This window comes from Pelmatolapia mariae, linkage group LG13 (genome assembly GCF_036321145.2).
Source record: "Pelmatolapia mariae isolate MD_Pm_ZW linkage group LG13, Pm_UMD_F_2, whole genome shotgun sequence".
Taxonomy (NCBI): Eukaryota; Metazoa; Chordata; class Actinopteri; order Cichliformes; family Cichlidae; genus Pelmatolapia; species Pelmatolapia mariae.
In genome coordinates, this window is record NC_086238.1 from 15,005,212 (window position 1) to 15,030,021 (window position 24,810).

At 41.4% G+C, this 24,810-nt stretch overlaps 2 protein-coding genes across 2 annotated transcripts; one reads left to right on the plus strand and one right to left on the minus strand.

Moving 5' to 3' along the window:
• LOC134639827 (zinc finger CCCH domain-containing protein 6) lies at nucleotides 1–10,519 on the minus strand. Its single transcript, XM_063491277.1, has 12 exons — nucleotides 10,068–10,519; nucleotides 7,718–7,931; nucleotides 7,456–7,578; nucleotides 7,143–7,371; nucleotides 6,888–7,030; nucleotides 6,676–6,804; nucleotides 6,437–6,551; nucleotides 5,852–5,961; nucleotides 5,548–5,771; nucleotides 5,043–5,458; nucleotides 4,746–4,934; nucleotides 1–2,844 (listed from the first exon to the last, which is right to left on the minus strand). Exons 1-12 carry the CDS (start codon nucleotides 10,151–10,153, stop codon nucleotides 1,349–1,351), a joined length of 3,474 nt encoding a protein of 1,157 aa, XP_063347347.1. The 5' UTR covers nucleotides 10,154–10,519; the 3' UTR covers nucleotides 1–1,348.
• Nucleotides 10,520–11,308: 789 nt separating this feature from the next.
• Nucleotides 11,309–23,786, plus strand: LOC134639818 (fibulin-7). Its single transcript, XM_063491266.1, has 8 exons — nucleotides 11,309–11,619; nucleotides 12,810–12,972; nucleotides 15,814–15,990; nucleotides 17,776–17,901; nucleotides 18,016–18,153; nucleotides 18,621–18,758; nucleotides 19,158–19,296; nucleotides 22,641–23,786. The coding sequence occupies exons 1-8, from the start codon at nucleotides 11,542–11,544 to the stop codon at nucleotides 23,011–23,013; spliced, it is 1,332 nt and encodes a 443-aa protein (XP_063347336.1). The 5' UTR covers nucleotides 11,309–11,541; the 3' UTR covers nucleotides 23,014–23,786.
• The last annotated feature ends 1,024 nt before the right edge of the window (nucleotides 23,787–24,810 follow it).

The following is a 24,810-nucleotide window of genomic DNA, read 5'->3' on the forward strand; positions in this document are numbered from 1 at the left end:
TATGGTTCTGAAATAAAACTGGTGCTGTTTCCTGTCTTTATTCCAGATATTTGTAACAAACTCACTGAAACGACTGGCATGTGTTGTAAAAATATTATGACAACCATAACCACCATACCGACCCACGCTGACATAAAAAAAACACACTGTACACATGATACAAAATAAGCATTTACAATGTGAATCATGAAAAGAACTTTTTTTAAAAAGGAAATAGCTTAGTTTCAGTCAAACAGGAATACCTCAAATTACAGATGGAGAACTATGACCTAAACAAACCAATATTACCAAACAATATACCATCTTACGTCTACAACTTTCACTCTTTGTAGCACATGTATATTTATAGCCTCTTTTAGGTTCATATTCGACAAAATTCAACAGTAAAAATAGTCATCAAGGTCACATTTGTAACATATATACATACAACTGCAGTGTTATCAAGATAGTACTACTTTTCTGTATAATACACTGGAAAACTTTATCGATTTCTTATACTGATTGACAGCGTGTTGGAAAACACGTAACATTTTCCCTGCTACTTACAAGCTTCTTCGAGAGATATGAGGAGCAGCGATGTTTGTTAGAAAAGGTTACAACATCCTCAAAAGATTCAGACCGCCTGAAACAAAAAACAATGTAGTCACTAAAGACGGAAGTTGTCTATTTTAGTGCAAAGACTTCTGCAAGCTAGCTTAGGTGTAGAGTTTCAAAAGTGTGAAAAGGGAAAATTAGACTAATCTAATCGAAAAGTCACATTGAAAATATTCCATTTTGATTATCTGACCCGAACGCATCAGCAACTGAAAAATGACAAATGTAAATGGTTTAAAAAAATCCCTTATCATAAAGACAGGCATCAACATATACAGTAGATCTCAATATATGAAAGTGTCCGTGAATAAATATGTAAATACAAAAATCCCCCCCCCCTGGGAAATTATTGTGTTTTTGATTACTTAGTATCTCTCTGCGTGGAAAGTGAAATAAACTATCAGGTCGTTCAGTGGAACGAGCCCCAAGCTGACTTAACAACACCTGGGTCAGGCTTTAGTAAAACTTTCACATCTTTTTATTTCCTCTGATTGTTTAGAACGTGTGTAAAAATTACACAATAGAAACCTTACCATACACACATTCAAAACATGCCTCTGAGCTTTAATATGACATAGTTACAGGGAACTATACTCTGTGTCTGTATAGAGCATCATCTCCTTACTGATAAATGTGTGGCGTAGTGTTTGGTTTTCTACAGCATCATATAAAGAAATAAATAGATTTATGTAAAGCTAAATAAAGATTAATGTGTCATCAATAAACATATCTGTTGCAATCAACAGTTGGGTGTTTACTGACAGAAAGGGGAAGCAGTGGGGTCAAAAGTCTTGAACACATCTTTAAGTGTCCTGTCATCTGCCTCCTCCTCTTCCTCCTCCTCTGGATCTTCTTGTTTCGGTTCTTTCTCTGGAGCCGCCTCCTCTTCCTGCTCCTTCTTGTCCTCTGCCTCTTCCTGTGCTCCTGTAGAGCCCTGTCCTCCCTGTTTAGCTTGCCTCGGGTCAGTGTACTGGGGTCGGATTAGCCCAGCCAGAGCCTGGATGGGGAGATTATGTACAGCAGGGGGTTTGACAGGCGAGGCAGGAGGCACAGTGGGAGAAGTGGAAGCTGGAGTGTGATCTGCAGTATCTGTGCTTTTAGCCTCTTCGAACGAGCCGCTTCGTTGGGTTGGTGATAGTGACGGTGCTGGAGTGCTGTCTTTCTTAGCTGCCTGTTTAAGAATCCCCGCCTTTTTAGGAGGCTCAAACTGCTCCTTCTGAACTTGCTCGGTTTGGGAACGAGGATCATACAGGCTGATGCCTCCCAGGATCGTAGTGGGACTCTCCAACCCTCCACCAGAGGACGCCAGTCGAGGAGCATAAGGTGGAAGTTTCTCTGGCTCTGGCTTGGCTCGGGCAGCGTGAGAAGAGGGACTGGCACTGGCCTTCTGTAACCTGGGGTCCAAAAGTCCTGCCCCAGAGGACTGCTCTTTCGGACCCAGCAGCTTGGAGTCCAGACTGGCTGTACGTTTGAGTCTGGGGTCCAAAGACTTTTGCTGGCGTGGGTCTACAGGTCTCTCTGTAGAAGATCGGGACTCTAGAGAACCAGTGGGCAGTCGGCTCATACGTTCCTTCAAACGTGCAGCTGCCAGTCTGGGATCAGATAGCGGAGGGCTGGAGACTGGGGGGTGGTCGGGCAGGCTTGTTCGGTTCATCTGAGCATCAGCAATTAGAGGTGGAAGAGGCAGGTTGATGGAGTGTTCCTGTTTGGGCACTAAGGAGGGGATGAGATCCTCAGGGGCCCACACAACTGTCTGAGCAAAGGCAGGCCGCTGGAGCAGAATGTCAACACGAATATGACTAAACTGCTTTAACTGGCATCGGGGGTCTCTCAGGACCACACCTGGGCTGGCATCTAAAGGAATGACAACAGCCCTGTCCCTGAGTTCCCTCTCTCCTTCGTCATCCTCCTCTCCTGTAAGAGGCTTTTGATGAACAGGATGGCTCTGCTGCCGATATGAGCTCGGTTCCACTGGTCTCATTTTCCTGGGGTCTCTGGAAAGCCGCGGATCCGAAGCGCCATCTGGCTCCTTTTTCATATCTGGGGGTCGCTGTCTAGGGTCAGCCTTGACACGTGGGTCACTGGGTGGAGCCCTTTCCTTAACGAGGCGGGGGTCACCCAGTGTTGGAGCCACCGGAGCAGTCTTGGGCTGAGACTGCTGCATCTCATTCTGTCTCTTCAGAGATTTAAGAATGGAGGAAACACAGTTCCCATCCTCATCATCGCTCGAGTACCAGTTTGTAGTTTCATCTGCAAAAAAACATGAATAAACAAATAAATCATATTTAAAGGAGAGTCTTTTTTTCTGTTTCAAATATCTTTTATTAGAAGCAAGTCTCACAGTTGTTACAAGTTAATAGAACTTATGCCCCCTTTTTCTCTAAACAAAACAAGACAAAACAAAAAGAAAATAATTAAACAAATAATAGATAAAAAAATAAACAGACGAACAAAAAACAAAACAAAAAAAAAATCCACTAATCGATGGTTTAGATGGCATCTAGAGTAGACTTGAAGTCCGTTGAAGTGAACCCAACAACAACAAAAAAAAAAACAACACTCTGGGCCCCGATCCCCCGACTGCCAAAAACTTATATTTTCCCAAGATATGCAAGTAAAGGACGCCAAATTAGTTCAAAATCTTTCACATTGCCATTCATGGTATATCTTATTTTTTCAAGGTGAAGTGTATTTGTAAGCTCTGCAAGCCACATCTTTAACACAGGAACCTCTTTGCCTTTCCAAAGCTGCAGGATCAGTTTCTTTGCGATGATCAGTGCATATGACATAAACCTTTTTGAGCATGTTGTAAGCTTTGTGTTTCTTTGGAGATCCCAAAGATTATTACTGTTGGATTTGGATCAATCTTGTTTTTAAGAATATTAGATAGATAAGTAAAAATGTCACACCAAAAACCCTGAAGCCTTGGACAAAGTGCAAAACTATGTAACAGATTTCCATAATGTGTCATACATTTTTCACAGAGGGGAGAGCAGTGAAGTCTTTCCCTTGAGTAATGTAACCTGTGTACAATTTTATACTGAATTAAGCAATGACGGGAATTAATAAAAAGCGTATTTATGCTGCGTAAGACCTCCTGCCAAAAATCTTCCGATAGGGAAATCCCAAATTCCTTTTCCCACTCCTCTTTAATTGAATGAGTTGAAGGTACACTCATCTCCTGTAGTGAGTTATAGAATAATGAGATTCTCCGTTCGAACCCCCGGCTATTACTAAGGCATCTATCCAAGGTGTCAGACGGCATGCTTTCAAACTGCGGCAAATGTGTGCGGATATAATTTCGTAGTTGAAGATATCTAAAAAAAATGGCTGCGCGGTAGTCCAAATCTATCTTTTAATTGTTGAAATGACATGAAGGTATCGTTTGAATACAAGTCTTTTAATTTACGAATTCCCAGTTCATGCCACATGTTGAAAGCACCGTCTGCACATGATGGAAGGAAAGAGGGGTTAGCTGTAACAGGCATACTCATTGATAATGGTTTCAGTTTAAAGTGCTTAATTATTTGTTTCCAAATTCGCAAAATGGTATGGATCACTGGGTAATAATTATAGTATGCACTTGTCAAGGGAGTAGGAGAAAGTAACATTCCACCAACATAATAAGGAAGGCCGTCCTCCCGCTCCATCTGCAGACCATGGGGGAGTAACACTGTATCATCCAGTAAGAGGGAAATTATTCTTAAATTTGATGCCCAGTAATAATGCATAAAGTTAGGTAGTGCAAGTCCTCCAAGGGATCCGTGTTTGCAAAGATGTTCTTTTTTTTATTCTATGTGTTTTGTAGTTCCATATAAACGGCATAATAATGGCATCCAGCTTTTTGAAGAAAGCTTTGGGCAGGAAAATTGGGATATTTTGGACCAAATACAGATATTGCAGGAGAAAGACCATCCTTATTGAGTTCACTCTTCCTATCAATGAGATAGGGAGTGTCCTCCAAAACTGGATGTTGTTTTTTAGCTTCTCCAGTAGAGGTAGAAAGTTTAAAGGAGAGTCTTTTTGGTGTTATCTGTGTATAAGCACTTATTTAGATAATTCTGAGTTGTATAGGTCACTTTGTTCCAATCTTGCTCCCTGGGTTTCATTTAATCTTAATTAACTCAATAAAGCTGTCCCTGGACACTTGCCTCTGCTTGCATTTTCATCCTGGCCATCTGCTCTCTGTGCTTCACTCCCTTGTGGATTTGACTCTTGTTGTTGCTGCTGCTGTGTCAGGTGTAAAAGGATGGCTTTCTGTACTGCTGGTGGTAAAGACTGCAACTGTGACTCTGCACCAATCTGTTGCTGGAGGTTCTGTATGAAAGCCAGACTAGGGTCTACCAAATTGAAAAAAACAAAGACACAAAGTTTTGCAAAGTCAGTAACAAGTAAAAGGCAGTTAACCTATAAGAACAGCTTATTAATTATATGCTTATATAACTCACCTCCTTGTTGACCAATGGTCTGGTTTCGGAGGAAGCTGCTAAGGAAGTCTACTGGGTTCTGACCTGCAGATGGAAAGGGGAAGAGATTTGGCGCCATCTGTAGATCTGGTATAGGGGGAAATGGAGGCCTCTGTATATTCATCTGTGGGTTGATATTAGGTCGGTTTCCATGGAAGGGTGGCGGCTGACTGGATGGGATCGGCGGCTGCATTGGAAATCCGTGCGGCAGGTGCTGCCCTGGTGGGCTTTGTGGCATCGGTGGCGCAGCGGTGTGACCCACGGGAACGGGTGATCCGGGGGGAGGAACAGGAGGAGCAGAAGAGCCTGAAGGCACCATACTGCCGCTCTGTGTGTCCTCTGAACCTCCAGTAAACTCGCCTGCGCATTCTCCTTGATTCTGAGGGTAGTTGGATCCACTGAAAAACAGAGTGCACTCAGGCTTAGGAGAAAATCAAAATTATTTTTAAAGTCTGATCTGGTTTTGATTACAGATTACTCCAGTTACCTCAGACCGATTTTTTGTGCCAAGTCTACAGTTGGTTGAACCTTGATTTCAAAAAGAGAGGGGATCTTCTTCCCTGCTTGGCTATCTGTAGGACTGCTCTGACCAGGAGTGGGCAGCAGCCCAACCCCAGGAGGAGGCTTTGGAAGTGGGGAAATACCCTGTTTTCTCAGATCCTCCAGCTCCAACTCATCCTCCCGGGCATTCTCCTCTTCGGTATTAATTATCTGAATAAAGACACGGGAAAGAAGAAATAAGATAACCGCTGACAGAACTAAGGATGAGCTTCAACTATATTTCGTTTTACCTTATCGAGCAGCTCCTTGGTCACGTCGGTCAAAGCTTCATGGGAGAATTTGCAGTTGTCTCCTTGATAGCATTTGGCTCCCGTATGAAAGAACTTGCACGGGTATTCATGTGCAATCACAGGTTAAGGAACAGAAATCAAATCAAATCAAATCAAATCACTTTTATTGTCACATCACATGTGCAGGTACACTGGTACAGTACATGTGAGTGAAATTCTTGTGTGCGAGCTTCACAAGCAACAGAGTTGTGCAAAATACAATAATGTAAAACAAGCAAAATATAAAAATGGCTAATCTAAAAAGTAATAAATATATGTACAATATGTAAAGGTATATACATTACTGAATGTGTATACTAAATATGTTTTTCTACGTGTGTGTGTTTGAGTGTGTATATAGTATGTATATACATGTTTTACAAATGAAATAAAGTAAACAATAAAATAAGATATATAAAATATACAGAGGTTGGTATGTGCAAAACAGTGGTATTTATATACAGTATGGAGTGCATAATAATTAAAGAGTGCAGTTTATGCAATCCAATTACACAAATATAATTAAGAACTATTAGTGAAGGATATTGTGCATGTAAATGCAGTTATCTCCTTTACTGCAGTATCCTTGAAGATAAAACTTACAAAGCTCCTTTTTCTTATCTGGTACAACAAGCTCGTGTTCAAATTTGCACTGCTCGCCCTGTATGAAGACATCACAAAATGTTTTTTTCTTTAATCTTTTAAGTTAGTTAGGACAGTTATTACCTTACTAAAAGCAGGTTTACGTTATAAAAACAAATTAAAGGGCATCAACGCTGCCGTACCTTGATGCACCGACCCTCCAGGAAATACTTGCAGATGTACCTCCCGTTATGTTCAACGGTGTGCTGATTGATAAACTCCTTGCTCATTATTGGCCGCTTCTTCTGGAAACCGGAAAAATTTTTTCCTTCCTGTGACACAAAATTAGCAACAGCTTATTCACAGTGCAATTGAAACCAGCGAAAAAGTACAGTGAAATATTCAGCTCACATACCTGTGCCATGTCTTCCATCCCCTGTTCTCCTCCTCGACCTCGTCCGCGTCCTCCCCAGGGTTTACCCTTCAGCTTCTTGTTCTTGTTCAGCATCCCACGTCCTCTCCCTGGTCCACTCCCTCTGCCTCTTCCCCTCTGCCCATCTGGAAATTACATTTTAACAAAAATGAGCAAACTCTCTTCACCCTTAAAGATGTTTGCGATACATCTCTGCCTATCGCATTGTTGTGTTTATAATTTAAAAAGCATTCGTACACTGTTGTTGCTTCATCCCCCTCATGTTTCCTCTGTTCATCTGTTCTTTAGCGTGCCGCCCCCTTCCCTGACTCGACGAATCTTTTAACTGCTGATACTCGGACATGTCGTCTTCATAATCATCCTCCTCGTCATCGTAGTCGTACTTGTCGTCGCTGTAGTCGCTGTATTTGTCAAAATCGCTGCTCTTGTACGGTGGGGACCTGTGTGAGTTGCCTCCCTTTGAATGCTAGTGGTCAAGCCAGAGGGAGTGAATTATGTCAGACTATAATGTTTGCATGAATTTAAACACTGCGAGCTGTTCTGAACTCACCTGAGAGGACTGGCCATCAGACTCGCGATTAGATCCCAGGCCCTTTCTGCCTTTGGACCTTTCCGGTCGATCGTAGTCAGAGTCGTAGCTGTCGGAGCTGGAGCTGCTTGAGGGGGAGTGATGCTGAGGTGAGGGTAAACAGAATGAAAGAAAAATGAAACATAACATTAATTTTAAATGGGTTAGTTCACATTTATGCTCTAATTGCAAGAGCAGGAGGAGATATTTTAATGCAACAACAAGCTGTACAGTAGCATCTTACTTTCGGTCTGTCACGTCTCCTTCTTTTAGACCTCCTCTTCTCTCGGGTCTTTCTGTATCTTTTCCTGGAGTGTCTGTGAGCCTTTTCCTCTTTCTCTCTAATCTTCTCTTTCTCCTTCTCCTTCTCTTCATTCACCTCCGTGGCCTCCTTGTTGTCCTCTTCAATTCCAATCCCTTCATCATCTATTTCTCCATCTTCCAGTTCGCCATCCTCTCTGGAAAGATAAAAGCAATATAAATACTCACTATTGACACTATTTTGGACATACTTTAAATGTTTACAAATAATACACCAATTGTAGCTATAGTTAATCAAACCAAAAAAATAATGATTTGGAATAATCAGCTGTTTTTTCTGTTACAAATTTCCAAAAGATATCAGGTTTGATCCCAGGAGGAGCCACGACTCCCTTGCGGGTTTTGTTAAGTAGGGCACCTGATGTAAAAAATTTACCAAAACATGTGACGCTATCTGCCAAGAAAACCCCTTGTGAATGCTTTCTATACCGATAAATGAGGCGTGATTTAGGCCACACATTTGTTCCCCTGTAATTTTGTGACAAAGGATAACTATTACAAAGTCCAAGTAAAGTAACTGCAGGTAAAAAGCAATATGCTGAACACTGTTGGAGTTCTGGCTGAAACGCTCGAACACTCCTGCAAGAATTCTACAAAAGATTATTTATTCTGACATACTGATTAAAATAGCCGGGAAAAGCTTGTGTGAGTATCCAGTGCTCGGCACAGGAATGCATTAAATGTTATGTTGGAACAGATGATTATCATTACAATCAGAGGATCACTTATTAGTTTGCAGAGCATTACTCATAACTCAGCGTGACCAGGCTATACTTCATACACATGTGGCTTTTTGTAAATACCGTACATTTAGTTGCACCACTAAAGTAGTTTATACCATCTCATCCAAATGTAAAAATTTGATGTTTATCTGCTGTAATTCACATATTTACAACTAAAATTAAACATACTAATACAGACTAAGCATTCTAATCAATTTTTAATATGAAACAAAATCCTGGCAAATGTTTCAGTGTTGGCATTCTTTTCATTGTAAATAATTCCAGGTGATTTAAAAATACAGTGCTGATGGGAGGGTGGAACAAAAACATTATGAAACAGATCCAATCCAGCAATCTAGGTCAGTTTTTACAGATACTAGCTACCTCTTCCTCAGTCTGAATTAATCCAAAGCTAACATTGTGTATGTAAAGTTGGCTTTTGAGTTAATTGAAGCAGAACAGGCCTCAGGTTTAACAAGAAACATCCATCTAACCAGCCATTTTCTTAACGGTTTATCCAGCTTAGGGCCACAGGGCTGTTGGATCCTGTCTCAGCTGTCGCAGAGCAAAAGGTGGGGGACAATCTTTACAGGTCACCAGTCACCCTCAATGAAAAACATCTGCCAGGTTAAATATTTTATTTCAAATCACCTTTTTCTATTGTTGTAACTGCCTGTACAGCACATCTAACTGAGGACCAAAAGCAAATGATGAAAAATAGTAGCATCAGTGTTAGAAGGCAATTTATAAGGACCTAATACAACTATGTAAATGTTAAATATTTACATTAAAGTGCATTTTCCAGTGATAAACAACACTAGGTGCTTCAATCATACCCGAAGCCCACACTGGAAATTATGTTTCTGCCCATTTTAAGAATTAAAAACTTAGAGGTAACAGATGCTCAAAGTCCAGGCTAGAAGTTGAGCCATCAAGTTTTTTTCCAACCTAACACATGAGCAACTGGTTCACTTGGTTTTCTACAGTGAAAAAAATCTGTGAAATTACTTGCTCAAAGATTTTTAACAGAAAACCAAAGTGTTTGACTTGTTTTTGAACATAATGCAAAGCAAATCACAAGGACACAGGTATGGCCTACATCCTGCAGAAGCACATCATCTCAACTCTGCGTGAACCCTGCTTCAGCAATACCGGTAGGTGCCCAGTAGGGGGAGTACAGTATGAGGATGGGCGTGGCATTTACATCATAGTCATTTGCATAGTCTCCTGCAGATGGCAACAATGAAGCCATGAATCCCTGAGCTACAACAACAGAATGATGAGGTCTCTATGTTGCATGGAAATGATCATGAATGAGTCTCATCGACACGGTGATGTGTAATCGAGGCTGTGTGAACAGCGCCATTCAACTGCACCAAAGAGGCATGCAAAAAAAATGTTAAGAGAGGGGGGGAAAAGAAGTGAAATGTCTCTATATCCCGCAATTCGTGGTTAAAAGAGAAAACAGTAACACAAGCATGTAGACCCACAGCACTGAAACTGAAACGCACAGATGAGCGTATTAATAATTGCACAAGAATATTACTCGACCTTTCATCCCCTGCAAGCTCAGAGTCTGTCATGTTTTTGTCAAGAACAGGGGCTGGGGGACTGGAAACAAGGCTCACAGAAGCCATTGGAGAACGGATCTGCCTCCCTTTTCCCCGGTACAAGAGTGAATTAATTCAGTCACTCAAGGAGACGTTGGTTTGTGAGAGATGCTGGAAGATTTCAGACTGGAAAAGACTCACGGTGTTACATGTCTCGACAGAGACAGTAAACAGACACTCTCCTCTTTCATATCAATGACGTTTTAACTCTGTGAGCGCAGCTTGATACCCCGCTTTGCTAATGTCCCGTCGGTTGACAGCTGCCATGGTGAAATAGAGGAGACGTTGGGAGAAACAGACAGAAATGTAACCATGTTCGTTGATTTCAGCATCTTCATAGGCTTTCTCAACAGGGACATCATCTCAAAATGGCTTCTGAGTTCTGCAGCACATTCCTCGATAATGTAGTCTCGGTGTTTTTATACTTCTGTCGGGATCTATCTAACATGGACACAGCAAACTCTGCCCGGCAATTGGTCAAAGCCAGCACGGGTAAGCAGAGCTGCCGTTCTTATTGGTTAAACGCAGTGTCGGTCACTTTCAACATCTGCAACAATGAAATGCATATCGCACTTCGCTTTTCCCTTTGTTTTCACTGCTGTCGCGTGTGTTATGCACTTATAACCATCATACCTTACGCTGATTAACAAAATTAAAACACCTGAAGATAAATATCTGTCGATTTATAAGCACAAACGCATTTCTTGTGTCGTTTAATATTTTTTTTACGCGAACGGGCTCGCGTAGTGGGACTTCACGCGCGTGTGCAGTCCCGTCATCAACCAGCAGATGTCGCTTTAACTCTACAAATCGACCCGTAAAGACTAAAGAGTTTGCTCGTAGAGATGCGAGCCAGTAAACATACTGTGCGTCCGGTTATTATCGCCAGCAAACTCACAAAAGACTGGAAAAGTCGCACGTTAAGTAAAAATATTAACCTAATAATGCAGATATTTGACAAACCCATTAGAAATATTCTGTTAATGGAATTATTATTCTGAAAAGGCTATTCATTATTAGGTTGTAGGAAAAATAATCTTTACGCGGCTATAACTAAATATAAAAGTCTAACTATAATCGTGCAATTTGCCAAATGCACAGATAATGTTGTATGATGGGATGAGAGAGGTAAAGAAAGAAAAGTGTTTGGCTGTGTCTCGGTGGGAGGGATTCCTGCTGCAGGAAGCCTAGGTGGCGTGCAGAGCTCAGAGGCGAAACTTTCTAAGACCCCAGATATAGAGACGCGGGCGCATCTCTGTCTCAGGCACCTGATGAGCATCTTCCACACTCTTCAAACGAGTAGACGGAACTTCTCCACTATTCTGGGGGCATCCAATCGCCTAAAAGGAAGCCTGTTAAATATCTGAGAACAGCAATAGGAAACGGTAGCCTGTTAACTTGGCTGCAGTTCTGAGATGGCACTGTCTTTCCGATGCAGGTGTTTGCTTTTGCTGTGTTTGACAGCCATCCACAGTGGTCATGGCACCGTTCAGGTAGGAGCAATTTACTTTACGCGCGTCCAGAAGTTTGCTGAGAATTTTATGCCTGAAAAAACTGGGTCAATAATCCCATCGCAAAATCTCATTGAATGCTGTAAAAATGTTCATACATCTTTCAGAAACAAAATGATTAGAATCAAATTTAACTATCCATACAATGACACCAAAATGTTGTTGTTGTTGTTTTTTTTCTTATTGGTTTGTGCGTGAGAAACGTGGGTTGGAAGGTTTTCGACCACCGTGTATTTTAGTGTAATATTAAATCTACTTCGTGTTTTTTAATTGAAAAAAAAAATCAATTGAATCTTCTCATGTCTTGTCAGCTGGTGGCATTTCCCCTGTTTTCTGCCTGAGGCACATAATAGAGCAGGGGCCAGTCTTAATGCTGCACAGGTCCGAGCTCTGTACACCATGCATTTCAATGTATTGAACCTTGTTGTTATTGTACGAAGCCCCGTGAATTCCAGTGCAGGAATTTAAGGTATGCTGCCCAGAGGTGTTCCAATGTAAGCATGTGATTAATAAACCCTCCTGAAAGGATTAGCGGCACTTTCTGTGGGGAACTTTGTAATGGCTTGACAAGTGTTCCCTCCAAAGTAACAGCCTGTGGCACCCATGCTATTTTGAGTCTGCCCATTCGGGATTATCCAATGAGCATGTGCCTTCCTACCGCCATGCAAAATATACAGAGGAACAGCATTTTGGACTTAGGTCCCACTGACATCTGCCACACAGCTTTAGCCCAGCTGTGTCTTTCCCTAGAGTTGTGTTATAAGAGTGAAAAGCGGTGAGGGAGAGTGCTGTGAGGTATAAGTGAATATATTCTAGTAGAAAGCAATAGTTTTGGGTGAAATAAAATATAGTTTGGCGCTTATCATCAGGTATAGTAAAAATATCTCAAATAAATGTTTTCATAGTGTTGCATAACATATTTTAGTATCAGTGAAAATGCTTTGTGACTATAATAACTGTTTGTCCACCAATAACATGGGTTTAATCTAAATTACTTCATTCTCCACAGCTGCACAATAATGTTTATTCATCACTCAGGTATTACGTTTTATAACCATTAAACTGAAGTAACCTTTCATCCTGCGCTCAGTTTTTGCTGGCAAGTCATTGGATTTCGAAATGTTTTTCCAGGAGTCTTTATTCTGCTCACAGTCTTCATTCGTTATTAACAGACATGCATGGATAAGCACCAGGTGGTTGGGGTGCTTCGTCAGATGGAGAAGTTTCTGAAAGGCCAGGAGATGCGGTTTAACGAGGGGCTCAGGATCATGAAGTCAAAACTGGCAGCGCTTCAGAACTCTGTCTCCAAGTTACCTCAAGCAGACCAGTCGTCTGGTGAGTGATAAACAGGAACAGTGCTATCAGAATTAGCAGAATCATCATCATAACTATTGCCGCTGTCATCTTTTTAGACATAGAAGAAAAAAGCACCATAAATCATAACATTAACAATGGCTCAGCTAAAGTCAAGTGATTCAGCTGGACATGGCAATGCAGGGACCTCTTATTGGAGTAGTTAAGTGGAATTTAACATATCATAGAAAAAAATCAATATAAATAAAAAAAATATGTATAAATACATACCCACTAATATTTTTTAACTGTCCCTTAGCGAATTGCACCACAACCAGATGCTTTTGATGACCAGCAGTAAGCTTCTGGAATTATTCTGGCTGGATATTTGACCACTCTTCTTGGCAGAAGTGGTACAGCTAATTTAAATTGGTTGGTTTCCTGGCATGGACCCGATTTTTAAACACAGTCCACAAATTTTCAATAAGGTTGAGGTCAGAACTTGAAAAGGACGTTGCAGAGGCTTAATGTTAGCCTGCTATCCATTTCAAACCCAAATTTTGATGTGTTTAGGATCATGGCTTTGGGAATACCTAATTCTGTCCAAGTTTCCACTGGATAGCTGTTAATTTGAGGTGAAGTTGAAGAATTTGGAGGTATTCCTCCTTCTCCATTAACATGTACCAGTGCCACTAGCACCAAAACAGGCCCAAAGCGTGATGCTACCACCACTATGCTTGACAGTTGTTACAGTGTTCTCAGTTTTGAAAGCCTCAACTTTAATCCTTCAAACACACTTATTGTCATTGTGGCCAAATAGTTCAATCTTTGTCTCGTTGGACCATAAAGCGTTTCTCCAGAAGGCATTTGTTTTGTCCATGTGGGCAGCTACAAATTTCACTTGAGTTTGAATGTGTCAATTGTGGAGCAGGGGTTTCTTTGTTGGTCGGCACGTCTCATTCCACAGCAGTGTAAACTGGCTTTGCTGTGGATGCTGATGCTGGTGTTCCAGTTGTTTTCAGTTCACGCAGGGCCTTGGTGGGTTGTTCCTAAACATCCTAACCAATTTCTGAGTTGTAGCTCTTGGGTTTTCTGCAGTTTCTCTCAGCATTACACTGTCTGACCTAAGGGTTTGTTGGCATTTTCAATCTTGGAAAGATTGTGGAATTGTATTAACACATAGCTGAATGGTCCAAACCAGCGAACTGCCAAAACTTCTGCTTTTATAGAGGTGGTCACACATGGTGATGATCAGTTAATCAGTACATCTGATTGGCTGATCAAATACCCTCTTAATTCCCATGGTAGCAGTAATGGTGTACATAGTTTTTCATAGGGCTTCACATTCCTGTGAAACCTTCCTTTTTCACCTGACGGCCTCCTCTGGACATGCTGCAGGCAGTGCCATCTGTACATGGATTGCAAGTGTTCATATCTGTTGTTGAGGAATTGCTTGTAAATGAAGTAGACTGAACCAAATCTGAGACATATAAATTTGTGTTCAGTAAACAAATTACCAGTCTCAACACTGACTAAAATCAGGAGCCAGATATTAAAATTATGTACTTAGAAATTGATTAAAATCAGACTGAAAACAGATTTAATAAAACTTGCGTTTCTTTTTTTTTTCTTTTTCTTTTTTTTACCAACAATTACACATCTATTATGCTTCAAAGTTAACATACCTGATAAAAGACTGTTTAAACCACAGGAAAGATGTCCAAGTGCCCCACCAGCCACTTAAACACAGAGTACAGTATGTGGTTGGTTACTATAAGTAGGGCAGCATTTATCCTGTAATGCCACTAAAGTCCTTTCATTTGCATGTCATGCTGTATAAAGTTTCATATGCATGCATGATATGACTGCTGTTGTTGTGTTTTTTGTTTTGTTTATAATTCAGCGGCGTACTTTTATGTTAAAGTCAGGAGAAAATTCCAGAGTATCAAATTTCAAACATTTTAGAAAGTTTGTTTTCTTTAACTTGATTTTTCCTCTTGAGTGAGTGACAGTGGGGAGCCAGACGTACTTTCTTGTATTATGGAATTATACTTTTTCTCTAGCACTTCAAGGCCATCTCAGTTACAGCACTGGGTACTTGACAGGGGAAGTGGATTTGTGGAATTGTGTTATTTGGCAACAGACACTGACACCAATTTGCTAGTGATGGACCAGCGCAGTTCATAGCTCTGTGAAGAATACTTGGCAGGACAGAAAGAAGCTGTTTTGCATTTACAGCAGTAAAGGCTCAGCAAAATAAAAAAGGAAGGAAGGAATATCACAACACCAGCTTTAAATGCTTAGACTGAGATAAAACCAAAAAATGTCAAATTTTGGATTGAGTTAACATCATCGCTGAGTTATGGCCATGTGCTATATCACACAGAAACTGATCAGATAACAGCACAATGGGGGGAAAACTAGCTGTTGTAATAATACAATCATTATCTGTACACAACTCAATCTGCCAAGTGTGACTTAGAAACTGAAATGTTTTCAGTTTAGGAACAAAAAGAAAAGGAAACAGTTTTCCCACAATTCCTCAAGTTTTAAGAAGAACATAAATCTCATGAAAGTTAAAAATGTAATCCATTCCTACGATTATGTAATGCAATTATATACTATTAGGGTATTATACATCATACCTTCCAGAGCACGATACATAGCATAACATCTGAGTGCTGGTACACTTCTGACTCATAAAAATGGCTGTTCCTTTGCCCGATGACTGTAAATGAGGCATTGAACAATCTTTTCCCATGAAGTTTCTGCACTGCCCAGAGACACGTGTATATCCTCAGGCAGAGAATGCCAGAGGATGTTGGAAGGCTTATTCCACATGTGACCAGCCTTCCTCTTGTTCCCTTTTTCTTTCTCCCACAGCACCCACCACCTGCCCCTCCCTGGAAGCCCCTGCTCATGGAACCAAGTTCGGGTCAAAGTATTTTGTTGGCCACGAGGTCCATTTCACTTGTTCCCCGGGCTACCGCCTTGTGGGTTCTGCGACGCGAGTTTGCCGGGAAAATGGCACCTGGACCGGTGTCGACATAACCTGTAAAGGTGAGCTTCACTTTCACTATAGACTTTTAAGATTAGAAGATATTTATTACCCACAAATTCCCAGTTAGACCAGTTTCAGGTGCAGAATGCCATCTCGGTTCAGCTAAAGGATGTTTTTATCTTTCTTCCATATAAAAACATCAGTTTCCGTTTGTGTTTTATTTGCTTTATTATTCACTGTTGAGCAAAAATCTCCACAAAAATCTATTTAGGGTGACCCTGTCTTAGCATTGTATGAATGACTGGCTTAAAAAAAGACATCAGCTCAGAAAGCAAACAGCACAAGATAACAGATACACATAGATAACAGGCAAAGAAAAGAGCCATTCTTCAGAGTGTGTGGAGCTCCTCGGCATGCTGAATGAAGCGCTCGTTAAAATGGCATTAAATGTCTCTGAACACAGAAAAACACCTGTACTACATTCCACTGTGGGTCCATTTCCCCGCAGGCTTCTACCCATCATTGCCAGACAGCACTGGTGTGGCTACTGTAAGTTGACACCCCCACCCCTCGCTCATGTTTCCTCGGTTCTTCAACAGTAGCCCCACTGCACCGGGTTAAGTCCAGTCATTATACCCACACTATGGTCTGATTGCGCAGAAGTATGCCAGGCATGCTCTTGATAGCCCTTTCAGCCTGCACCGGTGGCTCTCTTCCAGAAATTCCAAGTGGCACATTTGAACATGTGCGTACGTTTATTCACATTCATGGTTAAAACAACACAAGAGTGCCCGACTCTGCACAGTATTATCCCAGTTCGTGCTTTTCAGTCCAGCGTATTTGATGGCTAAAAATACTCATACCAAAAAATTGATCTTGATAGAGTTTGAAAGTCTTTAAAGTTAAGAAGAGTTTAAAAATATCTAGCACGGTGCAGTGGGCCTTTTCATGTTATGGTCCTGTGGTTGCTCCTGGGCAAGCCAAATAAAAATTAGAGGAACTGGTTGTTATCCTGTATACTGTGGCCTCAGTGCTGAGGTTCAAAGAGCACAGTCTGCTTCAAAATGTGTACATCTGTAAAACTCTCGGAGCCAACTAGACTTCATAAGGCACGACATGCCATTCTTCCACTTGTGTCCTAATTTTAATAGACAGAGCAAACTGTGGTGCTGTCACAACGCCACAATCAATGCCATCCTGCTTTCTCTGTCAAACATATGCACAATATCCTTTAGTGTTTATTACTTTATTGACATCACACAGAGTCAGAGTAATGCATCCACTTGTTTTGACATCATACAGGTTCAAGACTACATTCAAACTGCTGGGAAGTTTTTGAAGTATCCTCAGCTTTTAGCTCAGCATGCACAGTGGTGCAGGGGTTAGCACCATCTCCTACTCTGGGTTTCATCCACCAAAGTTTGGAGTTTGGATGTGCTCCCTGTGCCTGCATGGTTTCTTTCTGGGTACTCCAACTTCTGTGCAGAGACAAGCATGTTAGGTTCAAAATTAGCCAATCTTAATTGATGTTTCTCTATGTAAGCCTTGTAAGAGAATGATTTCCTGTCCAGGGTGTACAGTACCTGATCTCATGTTTATTGACAACTGGGACAGGCTCCAATCACACCCCTTGATTTTCATATTAATGGCCATTTCTGACACTGATATAGTCTTACTTACAATCAGAGGCATTCGCAGCAGTACCAGTTCGGGCATGTTTCGATGGAGCCACGGAAACATTTGTAAAGGATTTTCTCCCTGAAAATGATCAGAGGCTAGTGAAGATGTTGCACATTTCTCAACACGTTGACTGTAGTTAATTTAATACTCTCCTATATCCACAGATGTAAGCGAATGTGCAAGTAATCCCTGCCAGAATGGAGGTACCTGTGTGGAAGGGGTCAACCAGTACAAATGCACTTGCCCCCAAAACTGGAGTGGCTCCCACTGCCAGCACCAAACGCAGACAGGTCAGTACCACGGAAGGAATGTCTGAGTCCCTTGGTTTGTTTGTGTTAGCATGTCACTCAGGACTTTACCCTAGGTGGCATTACGATTTCATAATTAATTTTTTTCTATCGCAGCGCCCCCCGAGTGGAGTGTCATGAACGATCCAGCGTTCAGCCGGAGACCTCGCTGTGCCCAAGTGAACCAAGCCCAGCACTGCAGCTGCGATGCGGGCTTTCACATGAGTGGCACCTCTGACAATAGTATCTGTCAGGGTGAGCTGTAATTATGTGCTACCTTAATTGATCCCTGTTGGGAAATTCTCCTTTTCTCCACCTCACAGGGAGGTACGGTCAGCCGCAGAGCCGTTCCCTTGAGCTGCTGACCTGCTCTACGATATCTCCGTGGGGCATAAAGAGATGTTATTTGGAATTTACTGATGAAAATACCACAAAGTACCTGAATCCTTCACTCCTCTGGTGATTAATACAGTTGCAAATGAGAGTAATCTGTAGAGCCAGTCTGTGACAAACAAAATAATCCTCTTGAGAGGTCACAAGCTGATTAGCATCTCTTTAGGTCTTAGTTACCCTCATCAAGCCATATCAAATATACTGTTACCTATGTTCCAAATAGGTCCTCCCATCTGAGTTACTTTTGCAGGCACATTTCTTTGACCTTGTTATATGATGCATGTTTTAAAGTCAGTGTGTACATGCATTTATTTTCTGTTTATTGACAGATGTAAATGAGTGTGAAGTGTACCGGCTGGACCAAGGAGGGAAACTGTGCATCCATGAGTGTGTAAATGTCCCAGGCTCGTACCACTGCGCTTGCCCCAGCGGTTACAAGTTGCTTCTAGATGGGCGGAGCTGTGAGGGTGAGTGACAAGGGGGAACGCAGGACAAAGTCTTATTCACAGGGCCCTGGCTGCAGATCTCACTGGATAAGTAGCTCAGATAGGAATACCTGTGATTTAGAAGGATACGGAGCAGCAGAGATTTTAGTTTTTCTGTAGAATTGTTTGTCAGCGTTGCTACTTTTATTGTTACCCCTGAAGGTAACCGTGCTTTCCAAAGGAATGAATGACCTCACCCCTTCCCAGTAGAAGGGATATTTAGGACATTTCTGGTAGTCAAACTTTAAAAAAACAAAAAAACCCAATAAATAGCAGAGCACCCCCTGCTCACACCGTGGTAACCAGGAAGCAGGGTGTCGGCCTGGCAAGCTTCTCTCCCTGCTTCTCATTCTTACATGCCTTTGCTGTTTTGGCCTCCAGATGTGGATGAATGTTTAAGCCAACAGCACAACTGTAGCCGAGGGACAACTTGTATCAACATGGGAGGAGGCTTTCAGTGCGTCAATCCAGAGTGTCCCCACTCTCACGGCGACATCAGCTACGTCAAGACATCTGCCTTGTAAGTAGATGCATCCTAATGTGAACCACTAGTCTTCTTTGTTTTTTCAGTGACTAGTTAAAAAAAAAAAAACATCTGTCACATCTTAGTGAGAACAGCCATCTTTCAAATGACTCCTTGGGAACTAAATCAGACCCAACTGTTGAGCACTACGGGTTTTTGAACAGGAAGAATAGCAAAAGTAAACTTTTGTGTAGCTTTGTTTAGGTGTGTCAGTAGCCGTGCATGCACAGCAGGATGTCAAAATACACAACAAAAGGTCTGTTATTGACAACTACACTTGAGAAATGCCTTACAGCCTCTGAGTTTAATACAGTCCAGGACCTGTTTGCCATTGGTAGAAATAACATTACATTTCTATGGTAACTGCTGAGGTCTGGCAACACAGACACATCACTAACAGCCAAGTTAAAAAACAGTTTTGGAACATGAGTTAAAGGCTGCCCGTGAGACGGATACGAAGCCTGTTCACAGTTTACCAGCCAACCTCCTGGTCCAACTTTGACTTTCTGTACTTGCTGTAGTCCCAGTGAGCGAAACATCTGGATGCATTCACTCAGTTTTACCCATAGACTGTATAGAGAAGAAGCACATAGCCACTGTGATGTCAGTCTGTGGAATATGGACTTTAAGAGACAGATTTACTAACGCGTTAGGTTTTGGCATAAAGAAAACTACTGTCCGTATTTACAAAGAGAGCGCAGCGGCAAGGTTCCATGTAAAGAGGTAGGAAGTGCCCCTTTTGCATATAAATTTCTGGGAATTCCTTTCTCAATGTGCAAAAAATAGGAAGGAGAATATTTAAATCAGGGGCACAAACTGATTTTCTAACTTTTGTGAGGCATAATTTACTCCTAATTGGGCCAATATTTAACACAAAAAAGTGTGCCTTATTTCTTGCACTTATTTTTCAATATTGAAATGTACTGACTATGTTTAGAGAACAGGGCAACTTTTGTAGATCACCCCTAAAACTAACCACGCCTATGAGCGCTATTTGGGGATTGCGTCAGATGCTATTTTGCCCCATTTAGTAAAGCTGATCTTAAGGGCTTTAAATTCTAAGGGTGGATCTGGCTGAGTACTGAAGGATACTGTACACTCATATGGAAGGGTTGTGTCCATTACATTTTACTTATTTTACTCTAAATGAGACCAAAGTTTCCCAAATAACCAGAAGACTGGGTTAAATAAGATGTGGAAATAGTAATTGAGACTATCAGGAAAAATGGTTACTGAGTTAATAAATGAAAAGAGTAGTATATTCTTTTCATTTGAAACCATGCGATCCTACTTACTTTTGCAACCAAATGAGTCATCGCCCTGGTGGCCATTAAAAAGAAGCACGTTTAATGCACTTCCACACACTGGATTTCACTTTTCAGACCTGGAAACATCCATCTTTTATGTCTTGTCTCTGGTTTCAATAATCTGGTGAAAGGATTTACTGCTGTAATAATGCACTTGTTTTCCCACGTACTACTTTTTGCGAGTGATGAATTCCCTTGTGACATAGAAAATGCACACTCAGCAGAACAGCACCATTTTTTCCCCTTTTTCTTTGGAGCCACGTAGGATGTCAATATGTTTTATTTGCCAGCCATCAGCAAACTGCTTCATTTAAGTGCATGAAACAAAGCTCTGTTTGCTTCTACTGAACCATCAGTGTGGTGAAATAGTGCTCTGGTGCCAGCAAACCTGAAGGAGAAATGTTTGAGGAAAATACTTGTAACAAGAGAGAAAAGAATAAATTCGAGTGAGAGGGTAGCTGTGACCCAGTTCCTTTCTACGTGCTCATGTTCACCACATTTTAAGTTCATGAAAGATTGAATTCAGTGTAAGTGCAGATGTTAGCGTGCATATTAAACCCACGTTATTGTTGCTAGGTCCCACAGCGCAATGAATAGCGGAAATAGACACTCATAGCTCCAACGACTGATAAGACAGCTTCTGGAAATTTTTAGATAATATAACAAAATGTTGGAAAATACAGTGCAAAAATATTGAGCCACCCTTCATTTCTTTATATTTTGGTAGGAAAATGGGAAAATAGGTGGAGGGATTTCTGGAGACATGTGCAAGCAAACATGGAAATACAGCTTGAATAAGCATGAAAGTCAATATTTGGTATGAGCAGCTTTATTCTTCAACACAGTCTGAACTCTCTTAGATAAGCTTTCTTGTCATTTCTTTAAGTAGTCTTCAGCAATAGTTCTCCAGACTTCTTGAACAACATTCAAATTTCCTGTCACGATGATTCCACACTGCTTCAGTAATATTAAGGTCCAGGCTCTGGGGAGGCCAATCTAAGACTCCATGCTTCACTTTTTTTCTATCCAGGTTTGCTTTTGCTGCATTGGCAGTGTGTTTGGTGTTATTGCCATGCTGAAAAATTAAGCTGTTGCACATGATGTACAGATGGTATTGCATGGTGGATCAAAATCTGACCGTCATTTTTTTCTCCAACAAGATCTCCAACAGCACTGGCTGAAATGCGTGATGATTTGGGCTAAATCATTGTCAAATTTGGATTCATCACTCCAAAAGACCTGTTTCCACAGATTTGTAACACAGTTTTTGTGTAATTAAGCATAAGTTTGCCTTTTTCCCCCTTTCTCTTCCTTAAGAATGGCTTCTTGTCAGCCATCCTTACACTGATACCAATGACTGTATTTTCTACAGTCATTGACTAATATCAATAAACTGAAAGTCCAGATACATTTCTCAGATCCCGTGTCAGGTCTTTGTTGGATTTTTTCCTATTTCTTAAGGAACCAGCTTTCATATGCTGTAAATCTAGGTTTTTAAGGTCTGTCCCTTTTTGTCCATTTTCCTCAGATTTTTTAAGAACTCTACGAACACCATGCTGAGATATGCCAGAACTTCAGCTCTTTGGGAATCACCTAGCTGGTGCAAAAATACTATGTTATGCCTGCCAGACTGTGTTATCTTTGGCATAATTTGGAGATGCAGCTAAAGAAATGGTTTGTGACAGGCTGCTAGGGTGACAGGACAGCTAAAGATTTAAAATGGTCTCTTTGCTAAGTTGCCTGTTATGTGTAGACACAACACTTAGTTGGGAGTTAGGAGCCTTTTTATGCTTGGTCAGGTACAAGGACTGCACTGAAATGGAGTAAACATGCAGCCAATGTCTAGAGAAAAACATTGAAAGCCTTTTAGAAAACCTTGAGAACTACTCCTCCACACAACAAAAGCACACAAAAACTACAGGAAAGTCTGGCTTCTTGGAAAATATAAAGAAATGAGTATATGTATGTGTGTTTCACTTCTCCACAGCACTTTGCCCAGTAATTCTTAATATTTACTGTATTTCCTTCCTGCAGTCAGTGTGAGAGAAACCCCTGCCCCATGGACAGTCGTTCCTGCCACCTGGCCCCCAAGACTGTGTCCTTTCACTACCTGTCTCTGCCCTCCAACCTGAAGACTCCCGCCACGCTTTTCCGCATGGCGACCGCTGCCGCCCCCGGCCGCGCCGGCCCGGACAGCCTGCGTTTCGGCATAGTGGGCGGAAACTCACGCAGCATCTTTGTCATGCAGCGCTCAGACAGACAGACTGGTGAGCTGATACTGGTCCAGCAGCTGCGCGGGCCACAGGAGATCAGCGTTGACGTGGACATGTCCGAGTACAGCGACCGCACCTTTCAGGCCAAGCATGTGGCCCGGGTCCACATTCTGGTTTCACCTTACAATTTCTGAGCAAAGGAGGAAGATAAAGAGACTGAAAACTGTAGGAAGTTTACTTCAACCTATTTCAAAAATCAGTTTGTCTGAATAAGCAGTCACAGCCCAAATTACCAAAAGAGAGAGAAGGCGACAAAGCTGATTTTTAATCTCTATTTTATAAATCCAAAAATTAATGGAGAATTATAATGTAGCTGCATCTTTAGATAGTATCAGTATGCCTATGATTGACAATACTTGGCTCAGTGCATTTACATTTATAAGATCTCGCTAAATAACAGCATAATGAATGCAGAATGAGGGATCCATAGCTGTCATTGCTGTTGCTTTCTGTATGGCCACTATAGTTAATGTTTGTGTAGCTCAGGCCGCAGATTTAATGCACTGCCTTTGCTTAACTGATGATAAATCCCTTTTTGACATTAGTGCTCCCGTGGCTCTAATTTATTGGCGATAATTGTTGCTGTTTTTTTGGGGGGTTTTACAATATAGGAAACAGTATGCCACATGTTTATCTTCAATCATATACTGTATATTGGTTTTTTTACTAGCTTGCTTTGTTTACCTTTTGTAATACTAAGGGAGATTTTTAAGCAGTAGCTGCAGTGCTGTACCTGGTCTGTTTTCCCCTGTTTCTCATAACCTGTATGTTACCCAGAGGTATTCTCATTATACTCCAAATCAATGATGATTTGTCAACCTTGCCAATGTAATACATAGTTTATCTGGAATTTTAATTGCCTCGGCATAACTGCAATAAAATCAGTCCAACTTTTCAGTATTTGTTAGGACTACCTCGCTTGATCCTGAGCAGAGTGCTTTTAAATGGCCTTGCAAATGTGCTTGTTTTCATTCAACAACCATTGTGAGGGAATTTTAATGACTGAAAGGCAAACCCATACATAGCTGAAAAATGAAGCTTGGATGGCTATAAAACGCTTTCTGAATGAAGAGATGAAAGATTCGAGAAAAGAATGTGTGTTCAATAACATAACCCCTGGAGCAGAAGTTCACAGGCAGTACACATCATACAAGTATTTCCAACATGTCTTAGAAACAAAAGAAGTCTCATAGTGTTTTTATTTGACTTTAGTAGAAGCAACAGCAACTGTCACATCTTCAAAATGCATCTCAGTGTGTCTATTTGATAAAGGAAAAGCAAAACAAAAAAGACTAATGCTTAACACATGTGTTCTCTTAACTTCTCCTGTCCTCCTCTTATGTCTGCATCCAGGGGGTTTACATCGCAATAAAAGGGGCCAAAAAGAGCTAGGCTACATGCTTCGAGGCAGGAGTGGATAGTGAGACTCAAAACACATGCCTCAATGATACGCACTGCTCTGAAAATGACAATGCGCCTTAATAGCCGGCGTAATTTCCTTTGGTAATGTACCAGGAGCTCTTACATTGCAGCCTTTGTTTCAGTGTGGAGCTCAGGCTGTTTGATGTTTATACGTTTCATCCATTCTTCGGCAGAGGGATATTGCCAGAGACAACTGGAGAGCACTGACCTACAAGCCATTTTCAGGAGAGTAATAACAAAAATGTACAGAAGGGGATGGTCCCCGGGGCAGACAGAATGGAGAGTTCATTCATATAGTCACAGAAATAAAAAGGTTGACTTTAGTTCTCTTTGGTTCTTCCTCCAATCACCCCTAATGTCTGCCCCAGCAGATGGCAGACACTCCCTGAGCCTCGTTCTGCTGCAGGTTTCTTCCTGATAAAAGGACGTTTTTCCTTCCCACTGTCGCCAAAGCACTTGGGTCATCTGATTGTTAGGGTTTTCTCTGCATTACTGTAGGGTCTTTAACT

Bases quoted from the DNA above. Each gene is read 5' to 3' on its own strand.
- LOC134639827 (XM_063491277.1), bottom strand. From the start codon at position 10,153: ATGGCTTCTGTGAGCCTTGTTTCCAGTCCCCCAGCCCCTGTTCTTGAC. The intron at 6,805-6,887 runs GTATGTGAGCTG...TTTGTGTCACAG, and splicing joins GGATGGAAGACATGGCACAG to GAAGGAAAAAATTTTTCCGG. The intron at 5,962-6,436 runs ATATCCTTCACT...CTGTGATTGCAC, and splicing joins TAACTGCATTTACATGCACA to ATGAATACCCGTGCAAGTTC.
- LOC134639818 (XM_063491266.1), top strand. From the start codon at position 11,542: ATGGCACTGTCTTTCCGATGCAGGTGTTTGCTTTTGCTGTGTTTGACA. The intron at 15,991-17,775 runs GTGAGCTTCACT...CTATATCCACAG, and splicing joins TGTCGACATAACCTGTAAAG to ATGTAAGCGAATGTGCAAGT. The intron at 18,154-18,620 runs GTGAGCTGTAAT...GTTTATTGACAG, and splicing joins TGACAATAGTATCTGTCAGG to ATGTAAATGAGTGTGAAGTG.